This window comes from Zalophus californianus, chromosome 6 (genome assembly GCF_009762305.2).
Source record: "Zalophus californianus isolate mZalCal1 chromosome 6, mZalCal1.pri.v2, whole genome shotgun sequence".
Taxonomy (NCBI): Eukaryota; Metazoa; Chordata; class Mammalia; order Carnivora; family Otariidae; genus Zalophus; species Zalophus californianus.
The window spans coordinates 33,045,882-33,066,481 of NC_045600.1; the positions used below are offsets into that span (position 1 = coordinate 33,045,882).

Genomic DNA, 20,600 nt, shown 5'->3' on the forward strand with positions numbered 1-20,600 from the left:
TTTCTATACACCAACAACAAGACAGAGGAAAGAGAAATTAAGGAGTCGATCCCATTTACAATTGCACCCAAAACCATAAGATACCAAAGAGGCAAAGAATCTGTACTCAGAAAACTATAAAATACTCGTGAAAGAAATTGAGGAAGACACAAAGAAATGGAAAAACATTCCATGCTCATAGATTGGAAGAACAAATATTGTGAAAATGTCTATGCTCTCTAGAGCAATCTACACATTTAATGCAATCCCTATCAAAATACCATCCACTTGTTTCAAAGAAATGGAACAAATAATCCTAAAATTTGTATGCAACCAGAAAAGACCCTGAATAGCCAGAGGAATGTTGAAAAAGAAAAGCAAAGCTGGTGGCATCACAATTCCAGACTTCCAGCTCTATTACAAAGCTGTCATCATCAAGACACTATGGTACTGGCACAAAAACAGACACATAGATCAATGGAACAGAATAGAGAGCCTAGAAATGGGCCCTCAACTCTGTGGTCAACTAATCTTCAACAAAGCAGGAAAGAATGTCCAATGGAAAAAAGACAGTCTCTTCAACAAATGGTGTTGGGAAAATTGGACAGCCACATACAGAAGAATGAAACTGGACCATTTCCTTACACCACACACAAAAAATAGACTCAAAATGGATGAAAGACCTAAATGTGAGGCAGGAGTCCATCAAAATGCTAAAGGAGAACACAGGCAGCAACCTCTTCGACCTCAGCCGCAGCAACTTCTTCCTGGAAACACCGCCAAAGGCAAGGGAAGCAAGGGCAAAAATGAACTATTGGGACTTCAAGTTAAAAAGCTTTTGCACAGCAAAGGAAACAGTCAACAAAAGCAAAAGAACCAACAGAATGGGAGAAGATATTTGCAGATGACATATCAGATAAAGGGCTAGTATCCAAAATCTGTGAAGAACTTAATCAAATTCAACACCCAAAGAACAAATAATCCAATCGAGAAATGGGCAGAAGACATGAACAGACATTTCTGCAAAGAAGACACTTCCAAATGGCCAACGGACACATGAAAAATTGCTCAACATCACTTGGCATCAGGGAAATACAAATCAAAACCGCAATGAGATACCACCTCACACCGGTCAGAATGGCTAAAATTAACAAGTCAGGAAACGACAGATGTTGGCGAGGATGCGGAGCAAGGGGAACCCTCCTACACTGTTGGTGGGAATGCAAGCTGGGGCAGCCACTCTGGAAAATGGGATGGAGGTTCCTCAAAAAGTTGAAAATAGAGCTACCCTATGACCCAGCAACTGCACTACTGGGTATTTACCCCAAAGATACAAATGTAGGGATCCGAAGGGGCACGTGTACCCCAATGTTTATAGCAGCAATGTCCACAATAGCCAAACTATGGAAAGAGCCCAGATGTCCATCAACAGATGAATGGATAAAGATGTGGTGTGTATATATAAAATGGAATATTATGCAGCCATCAAAAATGAAATCTTGCCATTTGCAATGATATGGATGGAACTAGAGAGTATTATACTAAGCTAAATAAGTCAGTCAGAGAAAGACAATTATATGATCTCACTGATAAGAGGAATTTGAGAAACAAGACAGAGGATCATAGGGGAAGGGAGGGAAAAACGAAACAAGATGAAACCAGAGAGGCAGACAAACCGTAAGAGACGCTTAATCTCAGGAAACACACTGAGGGTTGCTGGAGTGGAGCGGGGGTGGGAGGGAGGGGGTTGCTGGGTGATAGACACTGGGGAGGGTATGTGCTATGGTGAGCACTGTGAATTGTTTAAGACTGATGAATCACAGACCTGTACCCCTGAAACAATACGTTATAGGTTAATAATAAATGTTGTAAGTTCCTATAAATCAATCAATAACATAAAGGCCCTGGCCTAAAAGTGGCACATCATACCTGCTCACATGGCACTGGTCAACAAATGCAGGTCTAACCTCTGTCCAGAAGAGAATGGATTTTGGCAGACAGCTAACCATCTCTGCCACAATCTCTACTTTTAATTTCTACTGCCATAAGCTTTAAATGATTAAGAACTCAATACCAAAGCCTATGTTGCTGATTCTTAACTATTCTAGCTCATTACAGAGCTGAATCGGTGAATATAGTAGGCCATCCTGATACAGCCTCTTAGGACCTTTCTCCTCTAATGCGCTATACCAATAGCATCATAGCACCAAAAGACCAGCGGAGAAGAGCCCAGGATTGGTTTCTAAAGAGTGAACAAGGTTCTGAAAGAAGAAATGTACAAGCCGTGTTTGGAAACAGTTGAGCAATTTAATAGAAATGAGAAGTTTGCATATTGGAATAATGCAAATGAGGCTGAAGAGAACAGGAATTGTAACCCATAGGGCAGCATTTCTGAGGAGTAGGGAGGCTGATGAGGTTAATTTTTTTGTAAGAACAGTATGAACAGTAATAATGAAGCTATTTATCAGAGTGCTGTGGCGAATTCTTCCAGCTCAGAAGGCCCAAGAAATGGTCTGATTTTTAAAGAACCTCAGAGTCCTAGTGAAAAGAGCAAATATACATGGGAAGAATATCTGCCTGTCATGCTTGAGAGAGCTGTCCCCTTGTCAAACTTTTTGTGCCTCAGTTCAATTCATCGGCAAGTCTAGATCAGATGAGACAATGTTCCACTGCCACTCTTCTAAGAAGGCATTGTAGGACAAAACAAACCTAAGGCTTCAAAAAAGCTCTCATGACAAACAGATTTGGAACCAACCTGAAAGGGCTCTCGTTTTTTACTCGCAGTGGGGGAAAAAGTAAAGCTTTGTACACAGACACAGCCTCATTGCTTCTCTCTGCAGTGCGGGTAATAAAAATCCACGAATACTACTGATAAGCCCAAATGTTACCTTTGGTCTTGATAAACCTCTCCAGGCTCCATCAGAGTGGAGCGAGGACACAAGTACATCAACAGAATGATGCAGGCCACTGGTGGGGAAGAAGTCAAAACAGCCCTCCCTGACCTTAGGAGTATCTGGGGACAGCACTTCTATTTCAGGGCCCCCGATCACTAGGGAATCCCTGAAGGAAGCCAGGACAGGGAAAGGAACAAAACTGTCTCCATCCACCACACCGTTCTAGATGCTTTACAGAGAGCAGCTAATCCTCACATCCTCAGCTGCTATCAGCATCCACACAGTGGAGAGGAAGAAACTCAGCAAAGTGAATAGCTCCAACCATGTAGGACAAGCCTGAATCACTCTTTCACTAGAGACTCACATGAGACAGTGTTCTGAGTCAGCGGCCCCTAAAGGGGCCCCATTCTGTCTCCTATTCTGACTTCCACTTACAGGAAGCTCTAACTGCTTCCAAGGCTCCCAGCAAGGCAAGAGAAATGGGTTCAAAAGGGGGCTGACACACAGGAGAGTCTACCACACCACAGGGAGCCCACTGGCAGAATAACAGATTTTGAGAAAAGCTAGGAACTGAGTAGTGTGCAGTTTTTTCAAACTGTCCCCGAATAGGATGGCATGTTTATTATGACTTGTCAGGAATAACAAGTCAGTGAAACTTGAGAAAAACAAAGACACAGATCTCACTTGGTGCTGGGAGGATACTAATGGCTTTTAATAAAAGTTATAGAGTCAAATACTGTACATGACAGATTTAGCCCCGAAGGGAATTCCTGGTATTATAAGGGAATGTAAACTGCTAATCGTTAGAACCTCAAAACTGTACCTCGAAAACCAGCTTATTGAAAACAAAATTGCGATGTTACCAGAGGTCTAAGTTAGGAAAAGAGGGCCAGAGTTACTTCAGGCCATTTGAAGTAAGAATTGCTCTCTTATCTCTAAAATGTGATTTGGGTAATAACCTTTGAAGAGGCTATTACTTAAGGTAAACTCATTTGATTACCACTAAGAAAACGCAGATACCTGCATTTTAGTTAGTGCATTAAACTGCCAGAGACTGGACAACCTCCAGAATCAGGTGTCCCAGAGGCCTCTAAAAATCCACCCTTTGCTTCTTAGACTCAGTCTCCAAAATAAGTTTAGCACATTGGGGAAAGAAATCCTATCACGCAAATAATACCTATTTGTTCTAGTTAACTTCTTCTGGGTCTCAGAGAATACTGCTCCAACCAGGGCTCTCAACATCTCCTTCCCCCTCACCCGGTTCTCCGAGGCAGCGAGGAACATGGCTGAGGAAGACCAGGGCAGGGAGAATGGCACCCACGACTTGAGGATGGAAGGTGACCCCAGGCTGCCAGGCCAGTCATGTTAGACAAGTCCATCTAACATGTACCAGAGCTCACCTCAAGATCAAATGATACAAACATGGTGTCAATAGATGCTTTGCAGGAATGGGATCCTTGAGTAAAAAAGTCCAAATATAGAACTCGAAAATTTAGTTCAAGACATGTAACTGAGATGACTTGCAACACCATTTATAGTTTTCTTGCTACTTGGTTCTCCGGCTACATCGGTCCTTCTTTCCTAAGGAGAAGAGAGTATCACTGTGTGAAGATAAGCTTAGTAAGGTATGCCCTCTGGACCAAACTCGCATCAACCCTCAAAGCACCTCTAGACTATGATGAACCAGCTCAGGCTTTCTCAAATGGACCGTTAGCTGGCAGCACCCCAGCAGCCTGGTTCCAATGCAGGCAGGGGTGGAGAGACAGGAGGGTGCCTCTGGCTTCCCAAGTCACAACAACATAACCATTGCCTCCATTCCAAACAGGATCATTGAGCTTCTCTGGAAAAGAGATCTGCTATTGTTAACAGGCTGACAAAACTTCAACCTGCTCCGATATAGAACCACAGGAAGAGATAGTGACAACTCCTGGGGATAAAGTGCTGCTCTTCAGAAAATGGGATCTTTAAGTTCTTCATATTCCACCTTGTTCCAGAAAGGATTTAAAGGGAAACATAGCAGACCAGTGACTACAGCTTTGCCAGCTAACAGTCCTGATGTACAGCTCCCTGCCCCAGACCCTGGGCTGGCATCCTGGAGAGTGTTCCCCAGGAACCTCAAACCAAACACACCACATTCCAGACCACTCTGGGTGGAAAACAGTGCACACAAGATAGCCACAGGTCAAGTGCCACAACAGACGCAAAAGGAAGAATTCTTGCCCTCTGGCCCCTAACTTCCTAGCAGAGTCAAGATCGCCAACCAAGTTCAGTTTCTGAGCTTGACCTATCTCACATGCTCCTTAGGAGTATTACAGGAGGTAACAAGGGAAAGCCTCCATATGCTAACGATTACATCTTAGTTCAACTGGATGAGGCATCTTTTGTGGTTTTGTGCCCCACCCTACCCTTTTTTCTTTTCCTCGAAACGGATGGCGTAACCCAAGACTTCCCAAAACCTGTTTGTAATAGGACTATGTCATTTTGATAAAATCAGGTTTTGGTGAGAAGTAGCAAATACACACGGGCCCACTGATTGCTCATTGACACTGCTCCTAGAGTCTCCAGTTCTCACACACAGCTTGAATCTTCCACATTTATGAAAGAATACAAAGGCAAAGCCAATTAGTCTCGGAACGCCAGTTCTCTGAAGCCCTAACCACAAAGCCATACCCTTTCTGTGACTCAATTCTTGGGTCACACAGGAAGGAGTTTGCTCCTTTCCCTCTTCAGTGGCTCTGGTCTTGTGGCGGGGGGGAGGGACCTGGGAGGATTTGGTCTTTCTTCTCAATCTGAGCACTACCACACCTGTTATATTAATACACCCTCACTACCAAGAGAGTTTGGTCATTAACAGGGAGGGACAAAAAACTTTATTCAAAGATTAAATTATTTAAACCAACCACAGTAATCCCTTAGGTTCCAGGCCTCTGAACCGTGCTATGTTGGATATTAAAAGAAATAATGCATCATCTTTCTAAAGTAACTAGAAGCCAGCCTAACTTGAAGCAGTTGTCATTAGCAACTCAGGTCCTGATTCAGAAACAAATAGGTCTCAAAAAGGGGGCAACAACTGGCTCTTATCACCTACTTTTACATTTAGCTTAAATCATCAGCTGGTAGCCTAATACCTCATAAAAGTTAAACAGTGACATGTGACTGTTATTTTGAGTCATACATTCTCAAAAATCTGGAAATCAGCTGGCTTCTGAGGAGGAAATCATTTTGAAAGAAAGGAAATCGTGATCTGGGAAAATCACACAGGTCATGATGTGAGTGAAGTTACAGGACAAAGCCAGGACGCTTGGCCCTCTCTTCCTTCAGCAAAGGCAGACTGTGGGCTGACTGTGTGCCTGGCCCTTAAGTCCTGGGGATACAGAAAAGAGGTATGGGTGCAGCTTTCAGTGAGCACACAGCTTGGTGAGAACAGAGGAAGGTGCTGACTCAGATCCAGGAAGAGCCAGGACTTATCAGAGGGGGCATTATCTGAATCTTGAAGGTATTAGCCAGCAATAAAAGTGTAAAGGGGAAAGGCTTACCAGAAGGGGCCCCCAGAGTTCCTGGGAGGACTGTGGGGGGTGGGGGTGGGCAGGGGCCAGGGTGGGGGTGGGGAATGGAGAGAGGCAGTGGGGAGAGGGGTGGGCCCAGATCCTAAGCAGGGAGCTACTAAGGTTTCCATGTCAGGAAGTGACAAATCAAATCTGCGCTGCAGATCTAGCGCCCTGGGGGCCTGAGGAAAATGGATGGGCCCAGAGAAGAGCAGCTCCACAAGGGGACTCTAAAGATAAGGCCATAGGAGAGAAGCAACAAATTCCAGTAATACTTAGAGTGGGTGTGGAGATGGGCCCCCCCGCACGCCAGCTTTCTGGCTCTGCTACCAGAGTTGAGAAAGACAGGGGAAGGGAGGGACGAAGATGAGAAGTTCAGTTCTGGATAGACGGCCTTGAGGTATTAGAGACTTTCTTGTTGAAAATACGTGGAGGGGCGCCTGGGTGGCTCAGTCAGCTGAGCATCTGCCTTCGGCTCAGGTCATGATCGGGGATCCTGGGATCGAGCCTTGAATTGGGGCTCCAAGCTCATCAGGGAGTCTGCTTCTTCCTCTCCATCTCCTTCCCCCACATATGAGAGAGTGCGCACTCTCTCACTCTCTCAAATAAAAATCTTAAAAAAAAAGAACACATCATAGGACACCAAAGAGATGTAACCTGCAAAGTTCAAACAGATTGTACAAATGACCTAGTCTCCTCAGCAAATACACAGCAAGAAAGAAAAACCAAAAACGAAATGAGGAACCCATCAAGAATGTAAGATATCAGTCAATATAGAACTTATTTGGATCCTGAGTCAAACAAACTAAAAAATAAGTGCAAAAAAGACTAAGTCAGTCGAACAATGTCAACATTAACTGGTTTAAAGACAGAAACAAAATAAAAATAAACTGAATTTTCCCTGTTTAAAAGGGAAAAGAGTTCTTGTTCCCTTCTTAGAATTTCCTTCTCTGTCCTTTTCAAATGCATGTAAATATAACAAATAACCCTCTCGCCAGTCTCCCAACCCAGGAATGTTTCCCAAGGACTAGAGATGAAGAGACTAACTTCTGTGGACATGGGATGGGCAGCCTGCTCCAATTTACAAAACTACCTTCTGCCTTAGAATTGAAGTTTGTTTCCCCTCTGGTGGCTGTTCACATTTCTATGACAAAGTTAGGATGAGCTCTGACAAACGGTACTGTTCAAGTCTTCTAACTGGTGGACTAGTTACTATCTTGAAAACGCATAATGGGCTGCATGGCTATGCAAACAGGCCAGATTTCTTTCTCTTCGAAATTTGATGCTTATTCAATAAACTGTTTTCTTTCTCTACTACCTTTGTGGAAAGGTTTTCTTGGTTAGGAGATTATTTTTTTTAATTATTATATTTCCCCAACACTGGGCCTTTGATATTAACTTCTTTTGGTGTGATAATGGTATTGTGGTTTAAAAAAAAAAATTCTTTAAGCTTTAAGTAGGCTCCATGCCCAACGTGGGGCTCGAACCCATGACCCTGAGGATCAAGACCTGAGCTGAGACCAAGAGTTAGACGCACCCCAAATTTTAAAGAATTTTTATATTTTGAAGATATCTAATGAAATATTTGCAGATGAAACAATAGGACGTCTGTGACTTGCTTCAAAAGGCATGGAGTAGGGGCACCTGGGTGGCTCAGTCGGGAAGCATCCCACTCCTGATTTGGGCTCAGGTCATGATCTCAGGGTCATGAGATGGAGCTGTGTGTCAGGGTCTGCACTCAACAGGCAGCTTGCTTCTCTTCCTCTCCCTCTGCCCCTCCTCCTGCTCATGTGCTCTCTCTCTCTCTCTCAAATAAATCTTAAAGAAAAAGGGGGCATATAGTAAGGTGAGGGCCATGTATTGATGATTGACACTGGGTGACAGATACAACAAAGTCACTAGGTCACCATATCTACTTTTGTTATGTTTGAACACTTCCATAATAAAGTCAAAAAGAGACACAGAAGCCAACTGGGCTATAGATATGAAGCTAAGAGGGGAAACAAGCGTTGGAGGCATCGGCATACAGGTGACAGGAAAACCAGAGGAAGGGACAAAATGCCAACTGACATAACATTAAAGCAAGAGATCAAGGGCAGAAGCCTGAGAACACCAGCAGGTAAAGGGCGGGTAGCTGAAGATCTAGCAAAGGAATCTGAAGAGCTAAAACCAGAAGAACGTGGGGTCTATTTCAATAAGGAAGGAGTGGCAGACAGTGATGAGTAAGGTAGATGCTGCAGTGTCTACCCTGTTAGAAAGTAGGAGGTCCAAGAACGCAGCAAAACCAGTTTCATTGCAATGATGGCCCAGGACGTCAGATGATAGCAAGTGAAAGCAAGCAAGGGCAGTGGAGAAGCCAGGATGGTGGCTCTGAAGGGAGGTGACAACAGCTAGAAGGCTACTTAAAGACAAGGGAGGATAGCAGGGCGGTAAGGTCTGCAGCTAGTTATTGAAGGGATGGGTTAGAAGTTGAGAAACAAGGGCAAGGAAGGGATGATTGCTGGAACAAGAACACTCAGAAGGCAGGAGAGAGAGGACCGACCTAGAGCACAGGGAGGTGCTGTAACCACTCATTACTTGTCCAAGATCTGTTCTTCACTTCTGCAGAGACAGCGGACCTCTAGCTGGGAACAGGAGGTCTTAGAATTGCGACTAAATTCACCATCTTCCTCTGTAACTGGGTGTGTCCATGTGACCACTGGGGCCAACAGGGTAAGCAGAAGTGCCCTGCAACTTCTGGGAAACTTTCCTTAAGGGAAAGCACAAATTCTCCCTTCACCTGCCTCTGTCCATTCTTGCACCCCGCTGCCAGATAGAAGGCCACACCAACTGGGACCATTAGATAGAGGCCTTGCTGGTAGAACAGCAAGATAAGAATCTAGGTCTGAACTTTAAAAACAGTGGCCAAACCAGTTCTGGACTTCTCTCTAGATCCTATTTACTGGAGAGTAAAATGATTTTTTTTTTTTTTTTTTAAGATTTACTTATTTGAGAGAGGGGAGTAAGGAGAACAAGGGAGGGCACAGGCACACAAGCAGAGGAAAGAGAGAGGGAGAGGGAGAAGCAGGCTTCCTGCCGAGCAGGGAGCCCGATGTGGGGCTCGATCCCAGGACCTTGGGATCATGACCTGAGCTGAATGATCTGAGCCACCCAGGCGCCCTTGAAATTATTTTTCTTAAACCGCTGTTATTTTGTGCTTTTATCACATGCAATTCTATCTACCTGATACAGGGAGGACTGGATCCCTCATCCTCTGAGGGTGTAAAAGAATCTTGTTCGATACAACTCACTGGGGGGATGACAGGGAAAAGGGCTGTTAAGGGAGTTCATGCCTGAGTCAGAAAGACAAGGCCGTGAGGATTATGGGTAAAGACTTGAAAGAGCCGTCGTGGGAAATGTGAGAGGGAATACACTAGGAACACACAGGACTTTAAGGAGTAGGAGACCATACACTTATGATGGCGCCGCTCTGAGTTTCTTCGGCTGCCACAAAACCTGAGAAGGCAGCTGACGGCACCAATCCAGGGATCCGATTGTATAGGGCAAGAAAGGAGATTCTTTACTACTGCCTACCGTGTGGCCTAGGGAAAGTTTCTCACGGTCTTCAGGACATACTTTTTCAGTTTGTTCATGCTGAGATTTATAAAGCAAAACAATGTGCTAAAAAGTTGAAAATTGTTCAAGCACATGGCATTGTTATGTCCTAAGAAAAGCTACAACCTCAAGCTACAGTCTCGTTCTTCACAGTATATTCTAATTTACTTTCATTCTCCTTTAAATTGTGGTAAAATACACATAAAAATAATCACTTTTAAGTGGCATTAAGTATCTTCAAAATAATCACTTTTAAGTGGTATTAAGTATGTTCACATTATTGTATGACCATAACCACCATCCACCTCCAGAATTCTTTTCATCTTGCAAAACTGAAATTCTGTACCCATTAAGCAATATTTCTGCATTCTTCCCTCCCCCAAGCCCTGGCAACCACCATTCTGCTTTCTGTCCCTATGACTTTGATTACTCTAGGTACCTCGTAAGTGGAGTTATACAGTATTTGTCTTTTTGTGACTGGTTTATTTCACTCAGCATAATGTTCTCAAGGTTCCACCCATGTTACAGCATATGTCAGAATTTCTTTAAGGCTAATATTCCGTTGTATGTTTGTATCACATTTTATCCATCCATTCATCCATCAGTGGGCACTTGGGTTGCTTCCACATTTGGTTATTGTGTATAATGCCATGTTCATGGGTATATCAGTATCTCTTCTAGACCCCACTTTCAATTCTTTCTTTTGGGTATATGCCTGAGGTGAAATTGCTGGATCATATGTTAACCATTTTTAATTTTTTGAGGAACTGCCATATTGTTTTTGACAGCAGCTATATCATTTTACATTCCCACCAGCAGTGCACAAGGGTCCTAATATATCCACATCCTCACCAAGTCTTGTTATTTTCTGGGGCAGGGGGCGGTTGGTTTTGTTTTGTTTTTGTTTTTCACACTGGCCATCCTGATGGGTGTCATCATTTGTTTTTAACAAACAGAATGACATAGTAGCAAGAGCCTAGCACAGTGTCCAGAACATGGTAAATGGATCAAACAACTTTGAAATAAAAGGTCTAAGTTAAATTCTTTGCTGTCTTTTTAAGAAGGAAAGATTGGTTATACTGCAATTTGCCAAATCCCAATAATGCCTTTAAGAGATTTACCTACACCCGTGATGTAGGCTTTTGCTATGGCATATTACGAAGCAAATTACTAATAATTACTAATTCTAGAACAGCTTCATCACCTTCCAAAAAGAAACCAGCACCCATTGCCAGCCACTCCCCATTGCCTTCTCCCCGCCAGTCCCTGAACTAATCCACTTTCTGACTCTACGAATTTGCCTATTCTGGACATTTCATATAAATGGAATCATAGAATATGTAGCCTTTTGTGTCTTTCTTTCACTTAGTATAATGCTTTCAAGTTTCATCCCTGCTGTAGCATGAATTAGAAATTCATTCTTTATGGTTCAGTAATATTCCATTGTATGGATATATCCTATTTCTTTATTAAAACAACTTAGATCTCCCATAAAAATCCAGATTTCCGGCTTTTCTTGAAAAACTGAAGAGTAGAAGGCCCTCCCCTTCCCACATAGCAATCACTGGCTAGAGCTCAGTAATAGCATCTTGTTCCCTGAACATTCCAGGCACCTTTCTGTCTCTGGGTCTTACTGTTCCTTCTGCCTGAAATGCTCCCAGATACACACCTTGTTCCTTTATTCACCTGCCAAAGGTCTGCTCACAGACTCCTTGCTGAGGCCTCCCCAACTACATATGCAATGCCTACTCTATCCCCAATACTTGCTATCCCTCACCCCTTGCTTTCATTTATTCCACAGTACTCATTAGCATCTGACATACTGTATGTTTTACTTAAGTCTGTTTCCAACCACTCTTCATTAGAATGACAGCTCCAAGATAACAAGTCTTTGTTTTTGTCCACTATTATATTCCCAGTACCAAACCTTAGCAGCACTCAAATTTTTTCAATATAGAAATTAGTGAAAGAACTTGTTATAGTTTTTAGTGACTAAAAGCTGCTCCTAGAAAAGTAAACCTGAAAATGATGTTTAAAAAGTTTTGATGCATACTTTATATTACTTACATTTTAAGTTCAATGAATTTTAGCAGATGTATACAGTCTTGTAACCCCATTAAGATACATGCTTAAGATCTAGAACATTGAAAATGATCTTAAGTCACGGTAATACATTAAAGTTGGTCTATTTAGTACAGTCAGGCATGCCTAAAACTTAAAAATGTCCTTAGTTAAAACTTGAGGCTGTTTTCAGAAGTCACATTAAGAGACGTGATGGTTCAAAAATCAAAGGACCAAGAGAACAGGGAGCTGCTAAAACCCAAAGAGACTAAAATCTAGTCCTAAATTAACTAAAGGCCAAAGAAACTGTAACCTAATGAGTTATATTAACTTACAAGAAGACTGTGTTAAGTACTAGGGAAAAGGGCAAACAAAAGAATAAGAATTTATTATCAAAGGGCTAGAGAGAGGACGTGGAGTAGCCACATGGCAGTTTTTCTCTCACCAGAATTTATAAACTAGATATCAATCAGGATCTCTAAACTGCAAGCAACAGAAACCTATTCTAGCTAATTACAGCAGAAAAGCAATTTACTCAATTTGGGTAACTCCCAGAATCTTTTAAGAGGGCCAGTATCCGGGTTAAAGGCCACATTACCAGCAATAATGGCTCCAGAAGTCACACTGCAGGACGGTCCAGTAGAGATCTATTGCTGCTATCACCTCCACTGCTAGGGAAAGGCACTGTATGAGCTGCCATGGCTGACCCCATGATGCTGGACAGAAGCCACTGCTGGTATGGCTACCACCCTGCCCATCACAGAATGAATTCTTTGCTGCCCCTTCTTGAATTTCAAGTCAAAGTTTAGGATGCATGCTTCTATTGGTGGAGCCTAGGTCAAGTGCCCACAACTCTAGCTGCAATGAAAATATGGCAGAATGTGGGTGGAGAGAAGTCTAAAGAGGTAGATGAAGGTCAAATTATGGTGCTATGTGTTCTACACTTCAACCTAGTGGTCGAAGGACAAATATCAAAAAATAAAACTATTAAATGAAAGTGTATTAGAAAAAATGTACCTAGAACAAGCCTGAGATTTCATTGCTTATTATAGGTTCAGGCTACGTTTTAAAAGTATGAACCTTTAAAGCCAATTTAAAGAAATACAAAGTGAATAATATGGCAAATTAGCAGAGATGGTATATGAATACAAGACTGAAGCATGGATGCATGTAAAAGAAAGCCATGGAAAGACTAAGCAAAGGAGAAATGGTCTTAGAAAGCTCACTCTGGTGGCAGCGAAGAATGTGAACCAAGGAAGGTAAGAAAGGGACAAAAGATACCAATGGAAAGTTACAGTCAAGTGTGAGGAGATAGAACTACAGCAGCACCATCATGGTGAAAAATTCTAATCATTTGGCGGGGGGCTGGGGGGGGTGGAATCAACAAGACTTTGTGATCAACAGATGTAAGGCACAAAAGGGAAGGAGCAAAGAATTGTGATGGTCTTCTAGTTTGACTTGAGTAACTGGATAATGGGTGACAGCATGAAATAGACCATGGAAGGAGAGCAGGAGAAACTGATTTGAGGAGGAAGATAAGGAATTTTGTTTTTGAACAAATGGAGTTTGAGACATCTGTGAGAGCGAGATGAGGCTCCTTAGAACAAAGTTGGAGAAACATTGGGGTCAACATTTAAGGGTTGGGAAGAAGAGGAAGATCCCACAAAGGAGTCCAGGAAGGACTAGTCAATGGAGACAGACTCAGAGGGATGTGTTTGCTAACAGGATTTCCAGAATAAAGCGGTCAGTTGTACAATAGAGAGGTTCAGCAAAATAAAGGCCAACAAATCAGTGTGCTTGCTCAAGGGCATTGCAGTGGAACAGCAGGGTGGAAGCCAGGCTGAAGTATCATGATCATACAACTAATGAATGCTAACATCCTCTACCAACCACTGAAAGCAAATACCCACCCTTGAACTCACACATCAATCTGTACCAAAGAGTTCTCAGATCTCAGTTCTTCCTGTTAAACTACCTCAGGTCCTCTATCAGTTCTTCCTGAAGCAGACCAGATTCTGGGTCTCAACCAGAAGAGATTCCTGGTCTGCTATCTGAAGGAGCACCAAATGGAACGGGAAGAACAAATGTCTCTAGCCTAGTTGAGAGGAACCAGAGTAGCTCCCACGCAGCTCTACGAACTCCAGGACTCTGGGCAGGTCCCAGCCGCAGTTTAGATAGTTGTTTCCGTGGCTGGCACCTCTATTAAACGGAGGTTTACACCTAGCTCTCCCCCACAGAACACTCCTTCAACTTCTGAAGAAAAAAAAAAGGAGGGGGCCTAGGACCGTGGCTTTCAGCGCTCACCAGAGTCAGGAGCAGAAGCACCAAATCTGAGCCTTGCCAGAGCAATTGCCTCTTCGTCTCTCCCAGGCTCTCCACATATGCTCAGATAAGGGGTTACCTGAGAGAGGAACCGAGTGTCCTTACTAAACCCAAGAAAAAAAGGGAAAACCAAACCCAGACACTAACATCAAATCCATTCATTCAAGAAAACAGGAAGTTTGGCCAATGCCATGGCAACACCAGCAGCCTGTGAGATCAGAGCTGAAGGCAAGGAACAAAGGGATTTGTGAAAGTTACCTTTCCGTCTTCCCTGCCTTGAAATTTGACCCACGCTACTTGTTTGAAAGTGTTCTAGTACTTTAGTACTGTTTCACAATAAAGCAATTGAAACTTCTCTTGGTACTTTTCTCCAACCTATTTTTGGAGATTAGCCAAAAGCACATGCCACAAATCTGCTGAGTGCCACACTCTTATTAATATGCAATGAGATTCTATTTTGGGCTGCTGGTGATACTGGCTTACCAGTCAGCTACAGGGTAAGGATATAAATTGTAAGACTAAAAATATCTGGGGGGAAAAAAAAAGGGAAGACCAAAATAAAAACTGCAGCTTCCCCATCACTTTAGGTTGAGAGTTTATAGAGGAGGTATTTGAGGATGTAGGATTTAAGGGAGAATGGCTTTTCCAGGTTGGAGTGGAAAAATACCATGAGCTAGGACAGGAAAGGTCTAATAAGAGAAGCTGCCACAGATGTGCCCCTCCCCCTCATTCAGCAGCCTCAGCTGAATATTATAAATGTGTCCCCTGTAAGAGGCCGAAATTGATTCTTGTCAGTCTCTTAAGGTAGAATTGAGCACTGAGCAGGCAATTCAAGGCCAGGCCCAGTTCATCAGATGGGCTGGAAGGGTTTGTCCAGTGTTTAAAAAAATAGTGATTCCCAGAGATTGTCCTCTTCGGTGTAAATGCTGCCTTTTAAAAAGGCTGAATGTGGGGTGCCTGGGTGGCTCAGTCGTTAAGCGTCTGCTTTTGGCTCACCTCACGATCCTGAGGTCCTGGGATCGTCCTGGGATTAGAGCCCTGCATCGGGCTCCCTGCTCCCCGGGAAGCCTGCTTCTCCCTCTCCCCCTCCCCCTGCTTGTGTTCCCTCTCTCGCTGTGTCTCTCTGTCAAATAAATAAAATCTTAAAAAATAATAAAATAAGATAAAAAGGCTGAATGTGTACAGCTGATTTAAAGGGACAGTATCCTCATTTATAAGCAGGAATAGAAACGTCTTCCCATTAGGTAACTGATGACACATTAAAACTAAACGTGGTGGTGAACCTGGAGAGTCATTAAAAGGAATAAGAGACCCTACTGAAGAAGGATCTGTAATTATTCAACAGAGAAGAGTTTTGAGTATTTAGCCAAAGACACCATATGTAGATGCAGCCAGAGGTACAGGAAGTACACCTCAACTCAAGGTGGCTTTGGTGACTTCACTAGTCCTGTGTTTTAGAAGGAAATGATCCACCCCCTGGAATGGACTCAATGATCAGCAGAGGAGGTTTCAAAGCAAGAGTGGGGAGGGGATTTGCAGCTTACCTAGATTTCCCACTGATACCTGCAGCACCTGCAGCTGGCTGCTGCCATGCCTTTTGCACTTCCGGCTTCAGAAAAGATTGTGAATTGTCCTAATATGAATGGAGGAAATGGCCTCAAACAGCAGCTAGAAACATTCAGGTTAGATGAAAGGAAGAACCTTCCTATCATAACAGTTGGAATTTGGTGCCCTCTTACCAAAAGAAGTGTTCTCTATTACCATATAAATGGCATTTGTCTTTGGGTCGGGTTCTGCAAGTTTAGAGTACTATCCTAATTACAAGACCGCAGTTTTCCTGCAGATTACCTGGGCACTTGTGAAAATGTACATACATGTCTGGGCCCCACCCCAGAGCCAATAAATCAGACTATTCCATGGAGGAGCCTAGGAACCTATATTTTCAACAAGTAACTCAAGTGATTTTCATAATCAGGGAAGTTTGAAAAACACTGATCTAAGGCTCTGCCTACAGTAATATAAAGCTATTCATCCTGGGGAGGAAACAAAGGATATGAAGAGAGGGAACTGGCTAGACTGATGAATCAGAAGCACCTCCTAATTGAGTTCAGAGAGCTAGAATTTGAGAGGGAAAGGCTGAGCAGTTAGAGCTGGGGCTAGCTAGCATTCTTTCCACTGTCTTGTATTCCCTATGCTTGCCCCCCCCCGCCCCCACTTCCTTGCCTTCCACACAGTTACTCTCTTTATTGCCGACAAGACTCTGCCTGAAGACTCCCAGATCTCAAACCACAGATGGGATCTAAGGGAGGATGAGAGGCTTCCCAAGTACAAGTAGATCCTGTGCAGTCCCTGGATAGGAGAGGAGACAGAACTGGTCTGTTACCAGCCATCACAGACATCTAAAATCCAGCCACTTACCCAAATTGGAGAGTCTTTTCATCAAGCCAGCTTCTCTAATGGCAGCAGGACCATACTCCACTCCTTTTCTTTTCTGTCACATAAATTACACAGTTAGATGTGAGGGAAAAGGGTTAGAAATAAGACCCTTTTATTTCACAAAATACAGAAATCTGCTATTCTATAGTTCCCAACAGATCCCTCTGAAAACCTGTGACACCATCAGCCATTCCTTTTATTATTTTCACCTGAGGTCTGCTCATTTCAAACACTTGCAGGGAAGGACCAAAAAACAACAATTACTGGAATCAAATCAACCTCCAAGCAAGCCCCTGGCTGTGGGAAGAACAGGCAGAGGCCAGGACAGAGGAAGGGGCTGAGCAGGTCTGGATCTGGTGGTTGGCGGGGTGGGGTGGGGTGTGTGTGTGTGTCTGTCTGTCTGGCGGAGGCCTGAGCCTGGGCTCACTGAGAAGTGAGCTCTCCACGACTGCAGGTTTCTTCCATTGAAGAGAACAAAACAGCCCCTCCCGTCCTCCCGCCGCTAGAGAAGGCACCGCCAATTTCCCCGCCAACCAATGGTTTCGGAGAACAGACCCTGGAGCCTTAAATCCTCGGTCGTTCTCTTTAACCTCTTCTCTCTCGACTTTCCACCGGGTATTCTGGCCGGTTTCTCCCCCTCCAGCCCCTCCCTGAAATCCTGACCCTCCCCTCTCCCCCAACACCCCAAGCGGGACCCACCACTCTCTCGCTCCTCGGGAGGAAGGCCGCAGAGACCCGCCAGCCCTCCGCGGCCCCCCGCCCGCAGCGCAAGCAGGATGCTCTCCACCTCTTTTCTCCTTCCCCATCTTCTACCAGGGGAAACCCCACGTGCTCTCTCGGTGCCCAATCGCGGGAAACCACCACCTCGTCCCCCTCTCCGTTTCTCCCCATCTTCTCCTCGCCTCCCAGTCCCTCACCCCACCCCCGCTTTCTCCAGTTCCTGCCCCACGGTGCGAAGTCCCGGTTCTCACCTGTCCCTGTGAGAACGGGGCTCCGATCACGGCCACCGAGTGAACGGACTTATTCAGGACGGACTGTACTCGCGTCCGGAGGAGACGCGAGAGGCTGCTTCTTAGGGACATGACTGGCAGCGCGGGAGGGAGCTGAGAGAGAAGCTGCTCTATGCGGCTCGCCGCGTTAAGTGAGCGCAGCCGCCCGGCGCCGCTTTTCACCTACCCGGGCGCTAGCTGCACCGCCCCGCCCTGTGACGTCAATGCCACCCGGTCCCGCCCCCAACCAGCCCCCGACACACCTTCCCGCAGACCCCGCCCACTGCTCTTGGCCGGGACACGCCTTCGCTGACGTCACCCCACCCTAGCCCGGGTTCTCCCCTCAGGGGAGGAGCCCCTGCAGCTGACGCCACAAGGCTAGTGTCAGTGTCGGACCAATAAGAGCGCGGTCACGGACAGGTGTGTCCCGTCTCGGGAAGCGACGGGTACCTGCGAAGTTAGCGAATTCGGCGGAACACGGGAACCAACTCGCAACCTCGCAGATCGCAACTCTCTTTACACATATGCATGCCCGGCAGATGTCAACTCTAGGAAAGGGCTGGCTGCCCGTATTGGGGTCTGGGCTGGTCTGACCCCGCCTGAGTGCTCTGCCAAGATGAAACCAGCATCCTTCTGCTCTGTTCCATCTCAACTCCGGGTCCAAAAAACACTTACCCATCTTCGGGCTTTGAAGTCTAGGAGATCAAATATAGATAGAGCTCTCTGGGCCGGGCATGTTAATAAAAACTCACCTATCCTAGGTATTTTGGATGGGGAGGTTAGGATTTTTCAAAACAATCACCTTCCAGGTGTTTCCAATTCTCTACCTGAATAACGGGAGCACTGGTTATAAAAACCAAACTTAGCAACATATCTGGACTATTCCTAAAATTTGGGGAGGCTAAAGAGCTGAAAGTAACTAGAGATTTAAAAATAATAGCCAACTACAGTTCCAAGAACGTTTAGCCCTCTAACAATTCCATAAATCGGGGACTATTTTAAAGAGGAGGAAACAAGATCAGAGAAGATAACTTTCCCAAAGTCATATGGCTTGTAAGCGACAGAGTTGTGTGACTCCAGATTCCAAGTTCTTATCCAGGGCCAGCTTGCAGGAATTTGGACATTAGTCCTACCAAAATATATTTTTACGTAAACAACAGAGAATTATCTCACCTGATGCCAACTTACATGCTGCTCTCCAAAATAGCTCAGAAGTCTTCAGGGCAACATCATAACTCCAAGGAGCTTTAGTATTATACGGCAGTTTATTTTTAGAGGATAAATTTTACACCTGTCTCCCCCTGCTGGTCTAACAAAGACATGTCTGAAGCTTTAGCAAAATAAGCAGTTACTGTAAGGCAGTAGTTCTAAAAGTGTGGTCCTCTCGCCAGCAGCACCAGCCTTTGCATACTTGTCAAATGGAAATTATTAGGCTCTACCCTCAAATTTACTGACTCAGGAACTCTTGGGGTGGAGCACCAGCAACCTAAATTTTAACAATCTCTCCAGGGTCGGGAGCTGTAGGGAGCAGTAGGGGTGTGGTCAGGGATTCAGTCACTGATACTGATACACACTTGTTCAGATCCTTGGAATTATCTTGGTATCTTTTTCTTGTCCATCACCACATCCAATTTTTTTGTCCTTGACTGTATTTTCTTTGATTCAGGCTCTCCTAGACTACCGCAAAACCTGTTTCTTGAGCAGCTACTGTGGGTCACCAGATTGACCTTTCTAAAGAGGAGGACATTAATCCTGCATGTCATTTCAGGGGGTTTTCTGTTACCTATAGTTTAGTCAGAGGTGAATTACTAGTTCCACATTATTATGGTCGGGGGGGGCAGTAGACTGTTATATTACTATTATCCTTTAAAATTCTAATTATTATTGCTTCCATATGTCTGAAATATTTTATAATTAATTTTTAAACCCTGAAAAACAAGTGGTCTGCTTTTGTTTTCAAAATAGGCATTTGTTTTCAAAATAAGTTATTAAAGATAATATTCTAAAGTTATAAAAGTCATAGTACAATAAGTTGTTTTAGAAATTTACTTTACAACTTGTACTCTGTTATTGCATAAGTCTAGGACTCTTCCTCAGATCCAAAACAAGTTGTTCTGCTTTTCTTCTTCCTTTATTGGAGGACCTAGGTATTGTACCTCTCTAATTCAGTAGCTGCCAACACACTACCCTTGATAGGTTGCTGGCAGTGTGTATGTGGGGAGTGGGGTGAGGGAGCTGGGTGAGTAGGTAAGACCTGATCATGGTGTCTGCCAATTTCCATGGTGTATATACTCCCAAGCTACCATTGTGATGTCACTGATCGTGGAGTTGGGGAAAAGTGCTCATCATATAGTATTTCTACCATAGAGATACGATCAACAAAAATAACCTCAAGAGCACAGATAATAGCACTGTAGTTACAAGATAATTAGGCAATGACAAGTTTTGAATGTATATTATCTTTGTTTTTAATACAATTTACTTGTAAGTTTATATAATTTTATTTTTAATAATGATTTTTAAGAACTGGTTTGAAATAGTCTTGAAAATTTAACGATAAGGTTTTGCAGGTGGCAAGCATACCTCCAGTATGTCTCAAGCAGTCTCCAGCATACCACTGTTTACTGGAAATCCAAAGGAACTCAGAAAAGACTAAACTGGAAGTTCTCAAGGGCTGGGACCATAAATCTTTCTGCTCATCGTTTTATCCCTTCCTGAATACAGTGCTTGGTACATAGCAGGAGCTTGGCAAATAATTGACCTTCCAGATTTTTTTGAAA

General features: G+C 44.0%; 2 protein-coding genes across 6 annotated transcripts in view; one reads left to right on the forward strand and one right to left on the reverse strand.

The window, feature by feature from the left end:
• Nucleotides 1-19,562, reverse strand: part of ARG2 (arginase 2) — a 35,301-nt gene extending 15,739 nt beyond the window's left edge. For 2 of the 5 annotated variants that reach the window (XM_027569047.1, XM_027569046.1), the window contains exons 1-2: nt 17,531-17,723; nt 16,814-16,886 (exon numbers count right to left, since the gene is read on the reverse strand). In XM_027569047.1, coding sequence (XP_027424848.1) covers nt 16,814-16,886; nt 17,531-17,722 — 265 coding nt within the window. In that variant the 5' untranslated portion in view covers nt 17,723. Of the gene's footprint in view, nt 1-16,813; nt 16,887-17,530; nt 17,724-17,802; nt 18,035-18,993 lie in introns of those variants that run through there. The other 3 variants (XM_027569049.2, XM_027569050.1, XM_027569048.1) reach the window with 3 other exon arrangements.
• VTI1B (vesicle transport through interaction with t-SNAREs 1B) overlaps nt 1-20,600 on the forward strand; it is a 76,166-nt gene that overhangs the window by 42,974 nt on the left and 12,592 nt on the right. The gene's annotated exons all lie outside the window — the stretch shown is intronic.